The sequence below is a fragment of the Heterocephalus glaber genome, unplaced genomic scaffold (genome assembly GCF_053883595.1).
Source record: "Heterocephalus glaber isolate CG9 unplaced genomic scaffold, H.glaber_assembly_v1.0 deba00000676, whole genome shotgun sequence".
Lineage (NCBI taxonomy): Eukaryota > Metazoa > Chordata > Mammalia > Rodentia > Bathyergidae > Heterocephalus > Heterocephalus glaber.
Genome location: NW_028258156.1, coordinates 15,016,813 through 15,037,839, shown reverse-complemented (window position 1 = coordinate 15,037,839; position 21,027 = coordinate 15,016,813). Strand labels below are relative to the sequence as shown.

General features: G+C 33.0%; 1 protein-coding gene across 10 annotated transcripts in view; it reads right to left on the bottom strand.

The window, feature by feature from the left end:
• The window catches only part of Dgkb (diacylglycerol kinase beta), a 620,388-nt gene that overhangs the window by 371,898 nt on the left and 227,463 nt on the right, over positions 1-21,027 (bottom strand). For all 10 annotated transcript variants that reach the window (XM_004839605.4, XM_021254159.2, XM_004839601.4 and 7 more), the window contains 2 exons: positions 17,366-17,439; positions 11,781-11,855 (listed from right to left, as the gene is read on the bottom strand). In XM_004839605.4, the coding sequence (XP_004839662.2) occupies positions 11,781-11,855; positions 17,366-17,439 (149 nt within the window). The remainder of the gene's footprint in view (positions 1-11,780; positions 11,856-17,365; positions 17,440-21,027) is intronic.

Genomic DNA, 21,027 nt, shown 5'->3' with positions numbered 1-21,027 from the left:
TAGGATTAATACCACCTGCTTTGCTGGGTTATTTATGCACAATTGAACAAAACGTTTATGTGTTGCACTATGTATAGGTTATGCTAATTTACTTGTCTTTTCCTTTCATTAAAGTAGTATGTGTGTGTCCTAGGTAAGAGCACCACATGTGCTCCCATCTCTATTGTTGTGACAGAACAGTCCCAAAGAGAATGTTCTAAAAACCAAAACTGGACAGGACAGTGAGGGCACTTCCACCTACAGTGTGAAATGGGAGCAAGCGAAGAATTGGGAAACCTGCTTACAGCCCTGTGGAAAGACGATACAGATGCCATTGAGGACAAGCAGATCCAGGAGACTGGGCAAGTGCCAAAATGCAGAGATCCACATACCACTGAATTTTCAACAAGCAAGGTTGGCTGACAGCAGCTGTGGCTTCACATTACACTGTTCATTTTCCAATGAGGAAGAGTGAGGGAATGCAGATTCTGGAAGCAGGGCTCCCTGGAGAAACTTCAGCATTGTGAGCTAAGTTTTTCAATGACCAGTTTCAAAAGATTCACTTGAAGAATCAATTTGTATAAACATTTTACAACAATCATGATTGGTTCCTAAATGTATTTATGCTATTTTAATGGACATTGAAAAATTAAAATATCAAATGATTTATGATTAATGATGATTAAGTTTTCTTTGCTGCTCATTATGACATGCATTCTCTGGGAGAATTTACTATTCATCTGCAACGGTTACATTTGAAAGTGATCCTACATTAATGTGTGGGTTTTGTGGTTCTATGTCAGATACTTTCACATAATTTTTCCATAGCCACTACTATGGTGTAAAACTCACTAAAGATTCAGTTATACAAGAAAAACAAACTTAAGAGATCTGTTGTAAAAGAATGTTTCTATGGTTAACAATACTCTATTGTACACTTAGGATATTCCAGAACTTTGGAAAGTGTCTTATAATCAGATTTTTAAATGAAAATATCCAGGCATTTGTTTTGATTCCAGTCTTTCATTTTACTGTTAATGAAAGTAAGGAATTGCCATTTATGTAAATTTATTGCTTAAAAATCACATTGAACATGCAAAATTAATGTGTATATCTATTAAACTGTGTACAGACTATGAATTATATATCATAAAATATTATTTGACACTTAGAAAAATCACGGTGATTCCTATGTACTTTTAGCATATCAAGTCATAAGTGCTTGTTTTAATTAAAGATATTCATATCTTTTTATATTGTGAAAAGGCTGAAAGATCAACGATGACTTTACTGTGTGGCATCAGGTATGCTCTTGTTTTATCTCTTATTTTAAAAAATAGTTTACTTCAGGAGCTTAACTTAGGAAAGATCTGAATTCTGATTTAAGCATTTCAAGGCAGAAACAAGCATATTTTTCAGTTATTATTTTGCTCAATTCATATGCATACTTGCATGTGCACAGTTTTATGTTATTTTCAAAGTTACAAGATTGGATGGCTTCGCAATTGACTCACTAAAAGCAAACTGCATTTCCTGAACGGCAGTATTACTGCTGGTTTTGAAACTGTATTTAGAGTCTGGAAAACCAATTTTTAATGACTTCCAACTTGTTGAGTTTTTTTTAATATCCAGGCTGGATCTATACACACCTTAGTATCATTGATATTATTATTGCTATGGTATTTAGAAAACCGTGCACGAAGCATGTATGTTCCCCAAAGTTTTATTCTGTAATTTAAATTACAAAAGAGCAGCAGGGAAGGGGAGTTTATTCACTCTCTTTTCTGTGGATCTGGATAAGGTCAGCTTCAAAATCTTCATCAATTTAATTTAATTTAATTCTCTATTATTTCAACTAAATGTGAAATTAATTATAAACATTCTCACATCTCTTATTACCTTATTTTAACAATGAATTATAAATTTGAGATAAAGTGGAAAATGCACCTGATTCAACAAACTTGGTTAGTCTTTTGAGTTATTGTATTGAAGGTAAATTTACACTGCTGCAGGGGGCATTCTATGCAGATGAGTTGAAAGTTTTAACAAAGCAACTCTCAGTGTATTTGAGAAATACATGCTTCATCTCAAAAAATATTTGTGCCTATGTGTATTGTAGAAGTGAAGGGAAAAGACAGAAATTACAAAAGAGAAAATAAAAGATAGAAAATTAGAGGATATAATTTTATGTCATTAAGTAACTTGCATATTCTGCTGAGTGTAAAATGTGTCAGAAATGAGAAGTCAGTGAAAAACAGGCCTTGTAATGTGGTCTAAATATTTCTCCTTTTTTTTGAGTCATGCACATACTTCCTGAAAAATTATTGTAAAAGGAATATCAAATTTCTTTCAAGTCATTTTATAATGATTAAAAACACATTAATTAAACATTTCTTGATCTTGTATAAAAATATTCATAATTTCACTACTATTATGACATTTTAGTAAAGATCTTTTCTTAAAATATAGACTTATTGTGGTACTCAGTAAACAGTCACAGTCACTTTTTAAGGACATTTAAAATAGATATGAATATAAATTAGCATTTAAGCATTGAGTAACTGATGTTCTCCAAATACGGGAGGTTATTATTTTGGACCCAGCTCCCATGCTATACCCCACAGATAGTCCAAATGAGAATGGCAGCATTGTGGTAAGTGCAATGTAATCAAACTGAACTTTGTAGTAGGTTGCTTTTTCAAAATAACAAGCAAATCACATCAATAGATCAGAAGGCCCTAGTTTATCTGAGCCAAGATGCTATTTTACTCCAGAAAGGAAAATAATTTGGGAATGACCAGTTCCCTTTTTACTTCTTATTACTGTTTTCTTCAGTCCTCTTCTGCCTACAAAGCCAACCTTGTCTGCTAAGTTCACTGGAACACTCATTCTATTTTGTAGAATGAAGTATTGCCCAATTTTAGAATTGTAAATAAAACTCAATTAAGATCTTTACATGTTTTCCAAATCTTGTCTTTTGGTACCTAAGACTATAAAACACTATTTTTCCTCTGCCTTTTCCTCTCACTTGCAGTTGTAAGAAGTTTTTTTTTTATATTAAAATGGCAGTAAGTCAATGAAACTCAAATTTATCTACTATACTTAGTGCTACAAATATGCAATGAAGTTTTTGGTCATGCATGAGTCTCCATCCTTGAAAGTACCATGAAAGATATATGTGTTATGTATTTACCAATATACATGTATATTGCTTGAAAATGCAATTTATAATATTTTGGTGACTTATAACTAACATCTAAGTAGAACCGATGATAATTCTGAAGTGTACAATGTGGATGAAGAGAAAAATATGAATTTTAATTGAATAAAAATTATACATACTTCTTGATCATCCTGAACTTTCAAAGATGCTATCATGGAAGAATTCAATCCCAATATTTACAATTTGAAAGCCCAGAGATATCCTTTGTGGTCCAAAGTTCACAGTTTAATATTAGGCATTAAAAGGAACAGTAAATGTGATAAGGTTTCTCAGATCTGTTTGAAAAATCTATTCAAAATCACTGTCATACTGTTTTCATTATTAGTAATTAGAATTAATTTCTCTTCTGTATGGATTATATAATTCTTTTGAGCTAACTTAGAATATGATGAGAAATATTTTGAAATAAAATAAAACTACATTCCTACTGAGAAAGAAAAACATTACTTGGCCTAGGATCGAATACAAAAGAATAGCTATAAATTCTTTCAAGAGGCAGATTTCATAGAAAATCCTCATTACTGTACTCAGAAATGTGACTTTATAAATGACATAACACCAGCACCCATTGACTTATTTAATATTTATTTATGAACTTTAACTGTGAAGCAAGCACTGAATTAGATTCCACAGATTCTAAAGAAAGCTGAAATTCTTGTCTTCAATAAGTATCTCGCGGCTCATTCATCTTTCTGTCAATATTCTGAGCTCCTCCTTGTACAAACTATTTCAAAAGAGAATCACAGAATTCTTACTACCATACACGTACACAATTTGCCTACCTTCCTAGTTAAAATAATATATTTTTATTTGCTTATTAGATGATGCTTGTTTTAATTCTGTAAAATATAAGGCAATGAACACCAATGGGATTGTCTCTTTTGTTCAAAGAAGATTGGAGATTAGAGAATTATTGACCTCTGTAGTCTCACTGCCATTAAGTCAAATATTTTTCATTTCTCTGTGAAATGAGCTCTGAAAGTTCAGTTTTTTCAACATCTTTAAAATCATGTTGTATTTGTTAATCTATACAGAAAATGACCGAAGAGCTATAATACCTCAAATGTAAGCCAAGCTATTATGTGATTTTAATTGTGTCAGAATATTATATTTTTACTTTTAGCAATATGTAAGTCTGAAATTTGGAAGCATAAAGGAGCTTTAAAATTTACTGAATTGACCAAGGCTGAGTCAGAATTATGGTTGCATATTTAACAGGAGGAGGGTTTGTAACATCATCTGTATTGTATTTTATGATTAATCCTAGAGAAGGTGAGTTGAGTGTTACATTTTTACATTAGTAAAGTAATGAATTTCTCTCTTATTTGGACATTTTTAGTAGAGATTTTCTGAATTTTGAAGAACATTTTCTTTGTCCTTTTAAAAATTTTATTGGTACATTTTAGGTATACAATATAATGACATTCATTATTGGAGATTTGTACCTTTGCATAATATATCTTTATTGTTTTTTCTCCCTTCCCCTGCCCTCCCTTCAACTCCTGCACCCCTCCCTATTTACAAAGACTTTCTTTCCATTTTTTCATTTTCTCATATTAATTCCATTCCCCTCTTTCCTTTCCCCCTACCCCTCCCACTTCTCTTTCCCCTTTGTCTTTTGAGAATTTATTTCATCTTTCTGACATAATCCATAAAAGGAGACATAGTACAAGTTAATATGCTCTGATACAAGAGGAATTTTACTTAAATAAAAACATGGTATAATTTTGCTAAATATAATGGTATTTTAAATTAAAATGTAATAGAAATCTGATATATACATATTTATATATTTAAGTTGCATAGTTATTTTCATAGGAGACCATTTTCCAAGTATTCACTATAAAAATATGTCTTATATTTGGAATATGTGTCTGTATGTTGACTGTTAAGTTTTGTTTTTACAACTTTATGTTTTGTATTTAGATCAGGTTAAAACAGGTTCAATGAAGTAATTTTTTAAAAAATTCATTATACCTAATTATGATGCACAATGTGTAAAATAATCATCTTGCATTTTATTTTAATTCATTAAATACTTATTTCTTACTTAAAATTTTTAAAGATAACATGAGAATAAATGATCTGTACTTTCATGAAGTTTGGTGTCAGAAAAAAAACAATGTCACAATTATGCAAAATCTTGATATTAACTATTTAAAAGTTATATTAGCATGTGGAGTTGGTATGTAACTAGAGATATGCATGTCTGTTTTAATGTTGTAAAGGAAAATTCATTCTATGAATACAAGTGGGCAATTTATATTTCATATTTAAACTTTCTCAAGTAGTTTATACCTCCGAATAACCTATTAATTGTATGACAACATGTACAATTGAGAAGGAAAAAATTATGGCATGACTGTATTTTCAGAAACCTTGAAACAGAATAATCTGGATTTAAAAAATCTATATACCAAGATACAATAGAAATATAACATTCAATTTTGTTGTGTAAACAAAGTTAAAAATGAAGTTTTGGAATTTACTATATAATTTTACTTGGGTATCATTTTCATGCTTAAGAAAGTAATCTGCATTTTAAAACAAAGAATAATAAAAGAAAAAAAATAAAGACAGGATGGGAGAAGTGCGCAAAAATTTTAAGTGAATGTAGTACAGAAGACATTTGGAGGAAAATAAATTAAAAGAATGAATAACAGCAAGTCTGTATAGTAGCATGGGAAAAGTCATACACCCGAAATAGTGATTAAACTAAAATGTATACATCACAAAGGATATTAGATTAATAGAGAGCCATTACAGAAGAGAGTGGTTTATAGAGCAACACCCTGAAAGGGAAAAACTGCAAAAGGACCCTCTTTGCAGCAGACCCATGATCAAGGACGGCACAGCAAGAAGCAGGGATGGCAGACATGGAGACACCTGTGAGCAGGTCAGTGGCTGGAGTTAAGGGGGGAGCATCACAGTGTGGCCAAATCCCCATTCAGAGCAACCACTTGGGGCGTTTGCCTCTGGGACAGCGACAGAGAAACAGTCTGAAAGGGTCTTCTGGAATGCAGCGGGGTCACCGGTATCAGAAAAAAACAGGACATTCTCATGATGATAAAGATGAAAATAGAAATTTTTATAAAAAGCTCTTTAAACTCATTTTTTTAAAAAAATCTTGAGACACAATGCATTAGGGAGAATAAATATCATTAACTTTTGAGAAAGTAACTATGGAGTGGTGGGGCATAAAACAGCCTCCGATAGGAAAGAACAAATAGATAAAAAAAGCAAAGCCAGAGTCAGTAATGTTCCTACAAACCTATCATTTTAACTTACATGAAATATGCCTCATCTGAGTGAAAAAACTGGACTAATGAACAGCTTTTTATGAGTTAACTAGACTTCAACCTGAGAAAAATACATTTCATCTTGACATCATCCCTGTCAATGCACCTTGAGGAAAAATGAAATTTTTAAAGAATAAACACAACAATTTGAAACAAAATATAAAAACACTAAGACCAAACATAAAAGAATATTTTAATAGGCCCCTGCCTTAAGGATAAAATATTCATATAAATTATAAAAGGTTATGAAATCTAGAATTTGCAGATGGTAGTTTTACATGGCTACATGGAAAAATATATATACAATGAAACACAAGCTATGGGGAAAGCAGAACACCGAAGTAGCCCACTGAAGGTTCAGTCCCTGGATCAGCTGGAGATCTGCCTGACATATCACTCAACAGCTGTGGAAGGTACAATGAGCTTTCCACCTCTCGGCACTCCACCTATGCTAGAGCACAGGGTTCTGCGACCAAAACATAGTAAAGCTTGGGTGATGAGAAGTTCACTTGCACTTAATGAGCACCGTGGTAGTCGACTTTAGGTGTCATCTTGCCTAGGTCACAGGGTGACTGCATATTAGACCAGATATTATTCTGGGTATTTATGAGAATGTCTTTAAGAGATTAACATTTAAGTTGGTAGATTAGCTAAAGAGATGGTGTTTTAAAATGTGAGTGTGCCTCATCCATTCCACTACAGGTCTGAATAAAACAAAAGGTTGACCGTTCCCTAAGAAAGAATATTCCTGCCTGAGAGGATTCAAACTGGAACATGGGCTCTACACAGTTTTAACTCACCAGCTTCCTTAATCTCACAAGTCAATTCCTTTTATTAACTTTGTCAGCTGGGTGTCATGGTGCACACCTGCAATCTCACCACTCCATTACGCTGAGGTAGGAGGATATGAAGTTCAAGCCCAGCCTTGGCAAATTAGGAATTTAGCAAGATCTTGACTCGAGATTTAAAAAGAGAAAGAAAGAAAAGGAAAAAGAAAAATGCCTGGGGGATGTGGGTCAGGGAGAAGACCTTGGGTCCAGTTAAAAACAAAAACAAAAACAAAAAAACACCTATTTTTCTAATATGTAGATAGATGCAGATTGGTTCTGTCTCCCTAGGGACCACTAATATGAACATTTTGTTTTGTACCCTCTTGATTTTCACGGCATTTAATCTATATAGGTTTTTGAAACAAAGAGAGTGATAAACTACCATGAGAGACAATAGAGTTTTCAGCTTCATCTTCCCTGTGGACATTTTCAAGCAATTAATGCCACTGGACAACCAAGCACAAAGGAAGATCTCAGGTTTACTGGTGTAATCAACTTAGATTACCCAGGGGAAAATGGTTTGCTGATATACAATAGGGTGGGAAGGATTGGAGGGTTCTCTACTAACTTTGGTTTTTGTCACTATTGCCGAAGTTACCCAGAGCAGCAAGCAATCCAAATTTACTGCCATAATATTCCCAAGCCTTTTTAATCACTCATTATTTAGATATTGAGGTAACTAGGAGGCTCCATATCCCTGTCTTTACTGCATTACCCAAACTTATGAATGAGTCAATATTGAGAATATTGCTGGTCACTACAACAAAGGAAAATAAAGTGTGGAAAACACTGTTCATTCCACAGTTTGGCCTGACAGAAAAGAAATCTATAGGATCACTCTTAATACCAAGGGTTAATTAAATATGAGAAAATCAAGTAAGTGCTAAGAAGAAACAGGAAAGTATTTTTGAGAGCACTAATATTTTCATGTACCAACATGCCTAGCAGTAAAGGTACATTGCCTTTCATCAACACTACTACCAAAGCTTGAGACCTATCAGAAAAAAACAGGCCACTCTCTGGGTAGATATTTAATCAGCTGAAATAGAGGTAGGACAAATATTTTCAGTTTCAGCTAAAACTTTCAATTAGTTGTAAAAGTGGGACTATAGACATTACAAATCTTTTATTCTTTACATTATTAACAATATTATTTAGTTAAATCACATTTTTGATTCAATTTGGAAATACTCAGCTTATATATCTGTAAAACGTGACTGAATGGATAAAGACAGAATAGAAGAGGTAATAGAAGAGGTGTTACAAAGGGGTTTCCAGGGAGTCAGACCTTGAACCTGGCTATGGTAAGTAGATGACAACTTTGGGTTGTCTGCAACTTAGAGTCGTGAGTGTGCTTTTAGTTACATGGCTAGTAATAATAATTTGTTGAGTGTTATAATTTTTTTGTCAACTCATATTTTCACAAAGAATGAATACTTTTCTGTTCCATTGTTGCAGTGAGCTACATCCTATTGTTTATTCCTACAGGGAATTCATCTTTCTTCCTTGTTGGCTACAGCATTCTCACTTGCTTTGAGGAAACAAAGACAATTTGGGTAGGATTCTTAGTCGAGACACTCAATTCCACACTTCCCATGGCTTTGGAATAACAAATACGTATGTTTCTCTCTGAGATACTGACTTGGAACAGAGAAAGAACACCGAAAACAAGTGAAATAAATTCTCTTGTACAGTAGCTCCCGGGAACTATGTCTTTTGATTCTTCCTACTTTGCTTAAATTGTCCTGAATCTTATCCTTTTGGAAACTCATTTATCATTGTTCTATTAATTCAATGAACAACTCATAATTTTCCAGGTATTTTTGTTTGCTTTTTACAGTACTGGAGATTGAACACAGGGCCTTCTCATTGAGTTACTTTCCCAAGTGTAGTTTTCTTTTTCTTCTTCTTTTTTAAATTTTGTGATAAGAACTTGCTAAGTCCCTAAATTGCCCAGGCAGAATTCAAACTTGAAATCTTCTTGCCTCAGCATTCCAGAGTGTTGAGATTACAGGCATGCGCCACCACATCTGGATATAGTAAATTTCATTCTACTAACAAACTAGAGTACATTTCTGTTGCTTATAGTAAAATAAACATAATTGATACATATGTAAATTTTTAAAGTGATCACAACATGCAAAGAAAAATGACCAGAATGTATTTTCATCTATCAAATTGAGCAAAAATAAAAATTACTGAAGATAGCTAATTTAAGGAAGTTGCGAGAAATACACATTATATACTGTTGCTGGAATTATAGTTTAATAGAAACTTTTTGGATAGTAATTTGGTAGAACCTGGCAGAATTAAAATCAAAAATATTCTCAACCAAGCAATTTTACCTATAACAATTTATTCTATGAAATATTTGAACATGCTTTCAAATATATATAGATAGACTGATAGGTACATTAATCTGGGATATTGGCAGTAAACAAAAAACAGGTACTTTATTCATTAATAATGAAATAGCTAGCAAATTTGTAAAATATGGTTCAGATCTTAGAAATGACACTATTGATAACTACAGAAATGAAAAAATGCCCATCAAAAGGAGAAAACTGCAGCACAATATTAAGTCTGAAGTGCAAGTTACATAAAATACATATCTATGCAACATATAGCTGCATATATTATATATATTGAATATATTAGATAGATAAACAGAAAGATAATCACACATAACCAAACCTAATCTCAGTGGTAATCTCTTAAGGGTAGTAGCTCTTGAAGTCAGCTCCAAAAGTTGCTTTCCTAATAATATTCATTGTAGTATAGACTTTTCATCCATATATATGAAATTTTCTTCTTTCAATATATTAAAATAAAGCAGATGATAATAAAATGTCTAACACTGAGTAAAAAACTGTTTTAAAAATATTTAAAGCATAGTAGTAAAATGGTAGAGCAATGCTAAAAACATATTATTGCAGCATATGTACGGAGAGCTACCAAAGCAACCATGTTATCAGTAATTATTACTTAATATTATAACAAATAACATTGATAGTGACCAATAGTACTGAGAAAATACTATGTTGGAAGCACATAGTTATATGCTTCAGGGATATCATCCCACTGAGCTTCACAACTATCCTATGAAGAAGGTGCATGTGCTCATTTCACAGATAAGACAATGAAATTACACAGAGGTTAAGTTACAAAGCTAGTAATCAGGAAAGCCAGTTGTTACTTTATGAAACCAGGGAAAGCTTGCATTTGTCTGGTTTTGGTGGACCTAGAAAGGTCTTAGAATGAGTAAATGCTTGCAGGCACAATTTCTTATTCCTACACAATAAGAGCTGCTTATGTGGAAGCCTAGAGCATGTTAATTGGCAAGCAAAAGAACCATAGTAATGTAAGCATCCGAGTTAATATGGAACCATAACACTGGCTGGCTTTACTGACATGGGGACTTTCTGCAGGTGGCTCAGCTAGCCAACAGTCAGATTTTGAGCCTGAGGATTCTGGACTGTGTAGTGAGGTAAAAGCAGTATCTGCAACTAAGTTCCTGCGGCGAGCCTGCTTTCTATAGAAAGGGGGTTCTGCACACCACTGCTCCCCATTTGGGCAGCAGCAAGGGACTAGAAGGCAGGAAGGACTACATTTATTTGAGCTGATGCTAACCAGTCCTACCTTTTTTACATTTATTTAGCATAAACCACAATGGTTTCAATTCTTTCCTGCACTTTCAGGAGTAAAAACAATTTCAATATTTAGTTTGTAGTTCTTGAGAATGACCTATGAGACTTATTTTAAGTTATACTGCTTCTTTAAAAAACAGCATGTATAAAGCTTCTGTCTACTTTGAGTTGTCGAATGTTTATTTTCATGCTGATAGAGAGAAAAGATGTGGATAGAAAAAGATGACATTAATTATTTAACTTGCAAAATTATTACATTTTATTCCAGTTCTTACTTATGATATCAAAAGTGTATGTCTTATGTTGAAAAAATAATTTTATTTCACTGCCTCTTACCTATTAGCAATGAAGTATAATAGACTGATATTCATTAGATTTTGCAAGTAGTAAATGAAAAAAATCACATTACAATTTCATTTCATTGTTAACTACATTTCTCTATACTCTGTTGCTGGTTTGTGTTTTATATTTAATGAGTGAATGAATGGAGAGTAGTTCTCAAAACACGTCTTAGTAGTTTAAGCAGTTGTCTAGTGTGTTTGTGTGTTATTAATAGTAGTAGTAGTAGTGTTGTTAGTATCACTTCACAATGTTTAGAATAGAAGAAACTGCTTGAAATGAACCATTAGTGATTTTGAAAAGCATCTGTTATAAGTTCTGTTATGTAGTTGACATTCAGTTTTTTAAATGTACTGACGTGGCTGCTGTATTCAAATAACATTATTTCTAGATATGTCAGTCTGCTCATTTCATTGGTTACTATTACATAGGTTGATGCTAATAATAGTATCCTCAGACTTACCCTGGCATTGGTCCATTTCCAGCAAGACTATAAACTTGACGAGGATTTAGTAGATACTGGAATTTTCTGTAAATTCTATATAGGTGCAGATGAGGAAAAAAAAAAGAGAAAATTAAGTAATAGCAAATTGTTTTTTCAAAAAAGTAGCATATGTTAGAGTTATAAATTTATAGTTTTAATAAAAATATATTTGACAAGCTTGCATTAATAACACTAGCAATATATATAACAGATCAATAGCATCTAAAGGTATTTGAAAGACTTAATGGTCATTACATAGGAGATATAGCTTAGAACTTAAAAATAATGCTTGCATACTAAATATGCATAAGCACTTAGAATATTCTGCAACTCCAATTTGAACATTATTTAGTTCTCTTGCTGGATTTCAAATAAATCTTTTTTTAAAAGTTTAGTACAAAGTTGTTGAATTTTCTCCTCAATAACTAGTCATGTATGTATAAATCCCTCTGTGGAACTCCATATTATTTCACCTACCAGACATAGCAAATGAGAGTTTACATGTTATAAGTATTCATGTAGGAATGCAGCCCCACCTGTTTAATCATTTCACATAATCAACTATGTTGGTCAGTCAGCTAACAAAACTGCTAAGCCATCTCAACTGGCAAATATTAAACAACTGATTTTTTTCTGAAAGAAATCAATATTTGGTTAACAAATGCAATAGAAATACTTCAAGTACACACCCATCCCGTATGATTGGAATTCTTACACAAATATTTAAACTGAAGAGATATATTTAATTTGGGGCATTAGTTTTGATATACTAGCTATGAAAATATTGCTACACATTTTATACACACATATATATGATATTTACTCATTAAAAACTCTCCCAACTCACTATGTAATACAGTTTCTGCTTGTATTACCCCCCCACCCTGGAAATCTGCAATGACCCCACATTCTAGAGCTTGATTCATTATGTCACTTAGTGCCAAAGAAAGATCTTACTAGATGCATTCTAAATATTTCCTTTTCTTTACCACCTGACCCTCATTAGAGGATCTGAGAAATGCCTGCCACCCTCACTGTTCGCACTCACAGCCTTACTTTAGGTTTTCAATTTGTCTCACCACTCTCTTAAATTTTTAGCAATCCAGCTTCTTCCTCTACTGCATTTAATAAGCAAGTACACTCATGTTGTTCCCATAATGAAACTGCTAGTGTCAAGTTTCTCACATTGTAAAACTAAAACGTCTTTTTAACATGACTGTAATTTTATGTAGTTACTATCTATCTTCCCCTAATTTTAACCTTGGTAAATTCCTCCTGGTTGACACCACGCTCTTTCATGAATCTGGCTTCCTCCTTCATTCCTATGCAAAGATCAACTTATATAACAACCAATTCAAAAGCTACAAGCAACTTCTCCAAGATTTCTCAGTTTTCATCTATATTTTCTCTTTTGAACTTCCGTTTCTTGTCTAAAACTTACCCTATAGTATTGCAGTGTATCCGTTTATGTGTCTGACCCCACACAAAGGTATGGCTTAGGTCTTTTATCCCCAGCTCAGTGTAATTTGCTCAAAGGCTGCTGTCTGAATGAATGAGTGAATACTTTCAAACCTACTGTCCGTGATGGGAAACTTTGTGTGAATATATGAGTCTGTGACCTTTTGTACCTTATGTAACAATTCAATGTCAAACCAGCCAAAAGTTTTAGAAGGAAAACACTGTATGGTATTTCATTGTGAAAGCTACCTCTTATACATGCAAGAACATTCAAGTTTACATTCATAATATGAGAAGTAGATCTCTTTAAATCATATTTAAATTTTATTTGGCATTGAATGGTTCCCACTAGTGTATATAGGACAAAACACAAGTGACTATGCATTTACAAGTACTCAAACTTGCCACCTTCTCCCCATTAAGTTAATTTTTTTATTACCAATATATCTCCATCTCCTCATTTTAATTTAATGAAAATATGTACTGAATAAAAAGGAAGTTAGATATTAAGCAAAGTGTCATCTACAAAAGCATCTTATCTTGAGGAGAGCATATTTTCTTTTGAAAATATGTTTTGAATTTTTTTATTAATACTTCATTTGTATATAATGTGCAAATTAGATGTAATTCTTATCTAATTCTTTGTGATTCTTATCTAATTCTTTGTGAGGCATTTACCTTTTTGTTTATAATATATTTTTGTTTTTCTTTCTTGTGCTTTTGGAGTCTTGTCCAAAACTATCTTTGCCCATGACAATATCTCTATGCCCAAATCCCTTATCTTTTCTCTAGTAGTTTCATTGTTGCAGATTTAATATTTTAGTATTTAATTTATTGTGAGTTAATTTTTATAAGTGGTGTGAGGTAGGGATCCACTCTTATTGTTCTGCATATGGATATTCATTTCTACCAGTATTACTTATTGAAAGGACTGTCCTTTCTCCAATGCATGTTCTTAGTATCTCTGTCAAAAATCAGTTGGCTATAGAAGCATGAATTTACTTATAGATTCTCTATTCTATTTTGTTTTGTGAAACAATATATACCAGTGCAACACTGTGATAATTACTCCAGCTTTGTAGTGAATTTCAAAGTGTAATAGTGTAATTCTTCCCACTTTTTTCTTTTTCCTCAAGATAGCTTTAGATATTCAGTATTTTTGTGGTGCTAAACAATTTTATGATGGTCTTTTCCAGTTCTGTAAAGACTATCATTCATGTTTTGACAGGGATTGCATTGAATCTACAGATAATTTGGGTAGCATGGACTATTAAAGAATATTGATTCTTCCAATCTGTGAACATAGTGTATAGCTCTACTTTTTCTTTGTGTGTGTGTGTATGTGTGTGATGTCTTTGCTATCTTTTACCTAAGTTTTATATTTTTTATTTCAGAGATCTTTTACCCCTTTGGTTTCATTTATTCTCAGGTATTTAAGTTGCTGGAGTCATTGTAAATAGGCTTGGTCTCTTGATTTCTATTTCAGATAATTCATTATTGGCATTTATACACATTACTGAATTTTTGAATGTTGACTTTTCACCTGAAACTTTACTAATTCCAAAATTTCTTTGGTGGAATGTTTGGGATTTTATATGTGTAAGATTATGTCATTTCTAAGCAGTGACAGTTTGGCTTCCCTGCTTCCCACCTGGTGCCTTTTAGTTCTCTCTCTTGCTTGATTGCTCTAGCTAAGATTTTTCACTACTATAATGAATAAAAGTGATGAAACCTGGAATCTTTATCTCATTCCAAATCTTAAGAAAATAACTTTCAGTTTTTCCTCATATAGTATGATGTTAACTGTGGGCTTGTTATAAAAGGTTTTTATTATGTTGAATTTATGTTCCTTCTCTAACTAATTTGTTCAGCACTTTATCATGAAGGGACATTGAAATTTATCAAATTCCTTTACTGCATATGCATGTATTTAAGTGATCATATTAACAAAAGGGAACAGATATGGTGTATATATTAAAAAACCCTTCCATTTCACTACTTCTCAGGGAACTACAAATCAAAACAACACTTCGATTTCCTTTCACTCCAGTAAGGATGATTACTAGCAAAAAACCTTAAGATAACAAGTGCTGTCAAGAATGTGCAGGAATGAGAAGGCTGGAAACTATTAATGGGAATGAAAAGTAGTGGAGCTATTGTGTAAAACAGTCCAAAAGTTCCCAAAATTTAAAAAATAAAAGTTGTATAAGATCTAGCAGTTCCACTACTGAGAATGTTATCAAAAGAAGTGGGGGGAGATGGGGATGTGGCTCAAGAACAGAGGGTTTGCTTAATGTGCTCATGATTCTAGGTTTGAATTCTAGCACCACAAAAGCAGAGAAGGGAGATCTGTAGATAGAAGAGGGATCTGTACTGCGTGCCCATTGCTGCACTATTCACAGCAGCCAAGATCTAGAAACAACAAAGGTATCCTTTAAGTGATGGATGGATAAAATAAATGTGGCACATACGCACAATGGAATGCTATTTAGCCATAAATAACGAAAGTCTGTCATTTGTAACAACATAGATAGAACTGGGACTCATTAGGTCAAATGAAAGAGCCAGGCACAGAAAGACAAAAACTGCATGATATCGTTCATGGGAAGAATAAAAAAAGGTTGATCTCATAAAAGTCAAGAGTAGACTGGTGATTATAAAAACTACTGTGAGGAGGACAGGAGGAAAGGGTAAGACTGATAACTGGGTTCTAAGTTACAGTTAGAGAGAAACAAGAGGTTCTGGTGTGCTATTGTGTAGCAGGATGATTCTTGATAATGTACATTTTTCAAAGCTAGAAGGAAGAGCTGTGAAAGCATTCACCACAAAAGATGGTAAATATTTGAGGAGATAGATGTGTTTAACCTGATTTAAACATTATACAATATATGCAAGTATCACAATATCACCTGGTACCCTATTAAAATATGTCATTTTGGCCTTTCATTATTAGCTAAATAGTAAATTCAGTTTACCATATATATAAATTACAAGTACTCAAACTTGCCACCTTCTCCCCATTAAGTTAATTTTTTTATGACCAATATATCTCCATCTCCAATACCACAAGTGGTATTGGAGAAAATAATTTTATTACTAGTTTATGTTTACATGAATGAAGCAACTATTTTTTAATAAAGGATCATGAAAATTTTAACTGTTAAGCTACTACTTATTTAAAATAATGGATAGGTTTAGAAAAGCAAAATACAACTATATGTTGATGAAAAGTAATAGTTTTTATGCAAAATCTATTATGTTGATTGAAAAATGAGGACTCTTCATTTCATTGGAATAAACTCAAAAGTTTAATGGCAGGAAAGAAAATTACTTTCAAAATTTTATTATTCACAGAAACTTCTCTACATTTTTATTTGGTAAACTACAATGCAAATTTGTTTTATTTTTATAGCAGTTGTGTTAAGGCATCTAAACTACCTTCAGCAGGTATGGCTGCATTTTTGTTTATGACTGTCTTCTGTAGTACGACACAACATTTATTTTCAGAGTAGTGCTTTTCATATTTGTGTTAAAAATTAAAAATTAAAATTAAGTATGATGATTTAATCATTCATGCATCACAAAAACACTTTTATGTTATCAGCCGGAATATTGAGCCACCTGATGGTGTAGCTCATCCTTATTCAGATCAACTCTACTGTGAGTTCCCCAAAATATACCAGCAGAAATTCCTTCTAATACATTTTCCCTATGAGCTTGATATAAATCCTATTCTTTAGTTCTGGGTTGTGATTTACTCAAAGTCTTCTGGTTGACCATTTAGAGAATAAATTTTTATTCCACAGTGCTTGTGAAGCCTTAGTGTACACGCAGCTATTCCTTAAGGGATGGAGAAGATAAGGATGTGTAAAGAATGCAGATAATGAGTGAGGATAATAAAATATTTACCAAAAGCTAATAGGAGATAGCTTCAACTATAAAAGAAGATAATTTCTTAGCCAGATAATATTCAGAGATGATAGCATCATATATTGCCTGTTAAAAGTAAACAGTGAAGAAATATTTTACACACTATTATTTCACAATTTTAGTTTATATTTTTACACTTGTGATATATAAAATAAATGCGGCATTTAAAAACATACCTTTCTCCTTGCTTCCCACCACTTTTGGGGTTCACAAAAACTAACAGCGGATGAGTACCAGGAACAGGAGTGATCTAGAAAAAAATGTTGGATATATAGACAAATTATTAGGCGTACTTCACCTCAGATGGGACTTTTGTTATTTCTACATCATAAAATACCAATTCACAAATTCAAGAACATGGCTTTTCTTTTCTATGAAGTGTACCAATGGGCATTTACCTATACCCTGAGAGGTAAGTTTAACTAGGTACAGAATTGGGGGCAGATGGGAGGCCACTAGGAAGAAGCATGGTCATTTGTAATGATATGAAAATAAAAGTTACAATTTGTGGGACAGGGAGAAAAAGATACAGAATAAATCAGAATTTGAAGGAAAGAAGATTAGAAGCAATGATAGAAAGCATTCTTAGAGGTCCCTAACAGAGCTCTGAGGCACATGAGGCTCTGTCTTCCCACGCACCTGTGAACTAGAAATTCAATAGCATGAGACTCTTGTCGGCCTAAATTCCCCTCTCTTCACAATCTTTCCTCAGTGGTTTCTTTCTCTGCTTGGTGCACATGGTGCCCATGTATCAAGTCTGTTTTGGCAAGAGGAGTCCATTAACTTTCAGTGTCCTCTTCACCTAAGGAGGAAGGGCTGGTGGCTCTACTATATCCAACAGCTGCTTCCACTGTTGCCTGCTCTCCCGAGGGAGAATGACCAATGGCTTAACTTAATTGTGGCTCATAGTATAGAGGGGAAATAAACACTAAACAAATGAGCATGCATTTACTTATAGAGGAGAGTATTGTTTTTAGATAAAGTGGGAAGAATCCTATACTTTCCCTGAATAAAATGTTACAAGATAAACTCTTTCAAGTAAATTGGTTTCCCTACCCAATATATACTTACATAGAACCAAACTAACCAGACCTGATGCAAATAATTAAAAATAGTAAGACTTCCTTTTTCTAAAAATTATACAGTTAATGCAACTCTCTAGTATTAAGGTGAGAAATTTTAGATCAATTTATTTTTGGAACATAGATTCCAACTATTCTTAATGCAGTGTTATTTCTTCCCTAGAAATTATCCTTAAATACTTGATGAAACAATTGAAAATAATAATTTCATCATATCATGCCTTTCTTTCCGGTTTATTTAAATCATTTAAAAATATTTTATCAACATATTTCCTTCCAGCACTGAAATGAAATGGCCTTTTTCTAATGAATGTAATCAGTGAATAATGTTACAATCATCTCATTACATGAATGAAGTTGAGTGAAATATTATTAATTTTTCTTCTCTCTCCCGACTAATTTTCATCCACATGTATCATTGTGTCTGCCTCTGTATTACCTCTTGTTGGTAAGGAGCACAAAGATTCTTCTTTCCTAATTTGCCTCTAAGTCCTCTGGAAGAATGATGAGCGGGAATAACTTTGGTAGTGCCTTCCTGAGTCATTTCCCCTAAACCAAACGTATTTAGTCAATTAATGTATATCAAGTGCTAATTATATTAAAGCTATTGTGCTGCTGCTGCTGGCGTTTAATGTGTTCCCCTCTCACCTGTTAAAAATAAAAATAAAGAGATACCAAAACTACCTATATTCAAAGACTACATTTCAATTTCTTTTTTTCTTCCTTGTACAAAATTAGAACTCCTAAATTTATCATAGGCAAAAAATAATGATGACATATGTACATTCAGTGGAATTTGAGCTTAATTTGTATTGTTATCTCATGTTTTAAAATAGAAGTGAGAATCTCAAAGGTTTTTTTTTGGACAAAGTATTAAATCTGAACCCAAATACTCATTAGGATGAATTTTCCTTTCCTCCTTAAACTCAACATTTAGCTTGTCATTTATGTGCCACTGTATATAAATTCACATTGAGTTTGATATTTGGAATTGTCTTGAAAATGTATTTTAAAATGTCTTCTAGAAATATTTATTTATTGGAATATTTAAAGGAACATTATAAGAAAGATACAAAGTAAAGTTCCATAACAATTGTGACAAAATGCATATTATTATTAAAAATAAATCTCTCACTACAGTCTAGTGAGTATTCCAAAACAAAGTACAAATCTGGTAATATTTTTAGAGTAATTAGGTGCAGAAATAAATCAAATGAATTAGAAGAATAGAGGCGAATTAAAGTATTTTGGAGAATGGTGATATTTCAGTTAACAGCTATTCCTTCACACCACCCCTAACCACAAAGCAGGCTTTTAAAATATGACAACATAATATATAATGTGGCCCTCTTAGTTGACAGCAATTCCGTTATTTCACTTGCATGGGCCCAACCAAGTTGGCAATGTCCCTGAGTCCTCAATTTCTTACAAATTCTGCATCTGAGCCTTTAGCATAGGCCTTTGATCAAGTTGCCGAAATCTTTCTCCACCTCTACAGCTCCTTCCTGACAGTCCTCCATCCTATAAGACCCAGGTAATTGTGATACTGCAGATATCCACTGGAGATTCAGTTTTTCACCAATCTAGACCTAACAAGTGTGAGCCTTATAAAGTGAATTCTCTTCGTGTCATTCCTCTGTTTAAATACCGCTTCCCCCAGTGATGCTTCATCTCACATTGAAAGTCAAAATTCTCATGCAAACTTTCCAGACTGACAGCAGCCTCTTATTCCTCTAAAATACTCTCTGCTTCTCTCTGACCACAGTGCTTCTATTCCTCCTAGAACTTCCTGGACATGCATTTGCCTTAGAGTGTGGAGCTGCTCATTTCGCATAAACACACATGGTTAGCAGCACTGACCTTGGGCCAAATATCACCTCTTTGCCCATTTAATTTAGTTTTAGAAGTCTAGAACTCTCAGCCCTGAGAATATTTTCCTCATTTCTATTTTTACATATCTTATCATATCCTCATGTATAGGGAGAAAGGGACTCAGTTGAATGATTGTTACAATAGTTAAAATTGTAGAACAATAATTCTGGACTTAAGTAGTTAAAATAATAATGAGAGGCTGTTTATGAAAGAATTAGTAGGGTTTAAGGTACTGAGTGAGCAAAGGACATTCATATACACACATTAATGAGAGGACGTAAATTAATGTATATACATACTATGCATTTAAGTATACTACTTGTGTGTGTTTAGTTTGCAAACTTGGCAATTAAAAAATAAGAAATTAAGGAATAAGAAAGACAACATGGAGAAGCAATTGCATGGGGGAAGACACATTTTTAGTACTAGGTATAAAGGTCCCCTTTTTTTTCCTTGAGTGTAAAGCATTACAAGTAAAGGTCATTATAAGTTCTGCAGTGACTTCGTCATTGGGACATTTCAAATAATAGTAGGGCACAAGATAACTTCAACATAAAAGAGTTTAAACAATTGTTTCAGTTTTCCTTATTTATTCACACCCGAGATAATTACCTATACTTTTACATCTCTTGCATGTTAAAATTTGTCTTTTCAGTGACATTTGGTCATATGTCTCAAGTGTAAACCTACGGTGTGAGTGATGACAGAGACAGAGTGCCTCACCGCCGCTGTTTGAAGTCCTCTGGGACTCAGGTTAATTAATGAGACTCATCCTAAGGTTATACATGATCTATTACTTCCTCTAATTAGAAATAATAATCCTGATCATTATACTGGTTAGCTGCAAAGAAGTAAGATGAATGTGCTTAACTATGATTAATAGT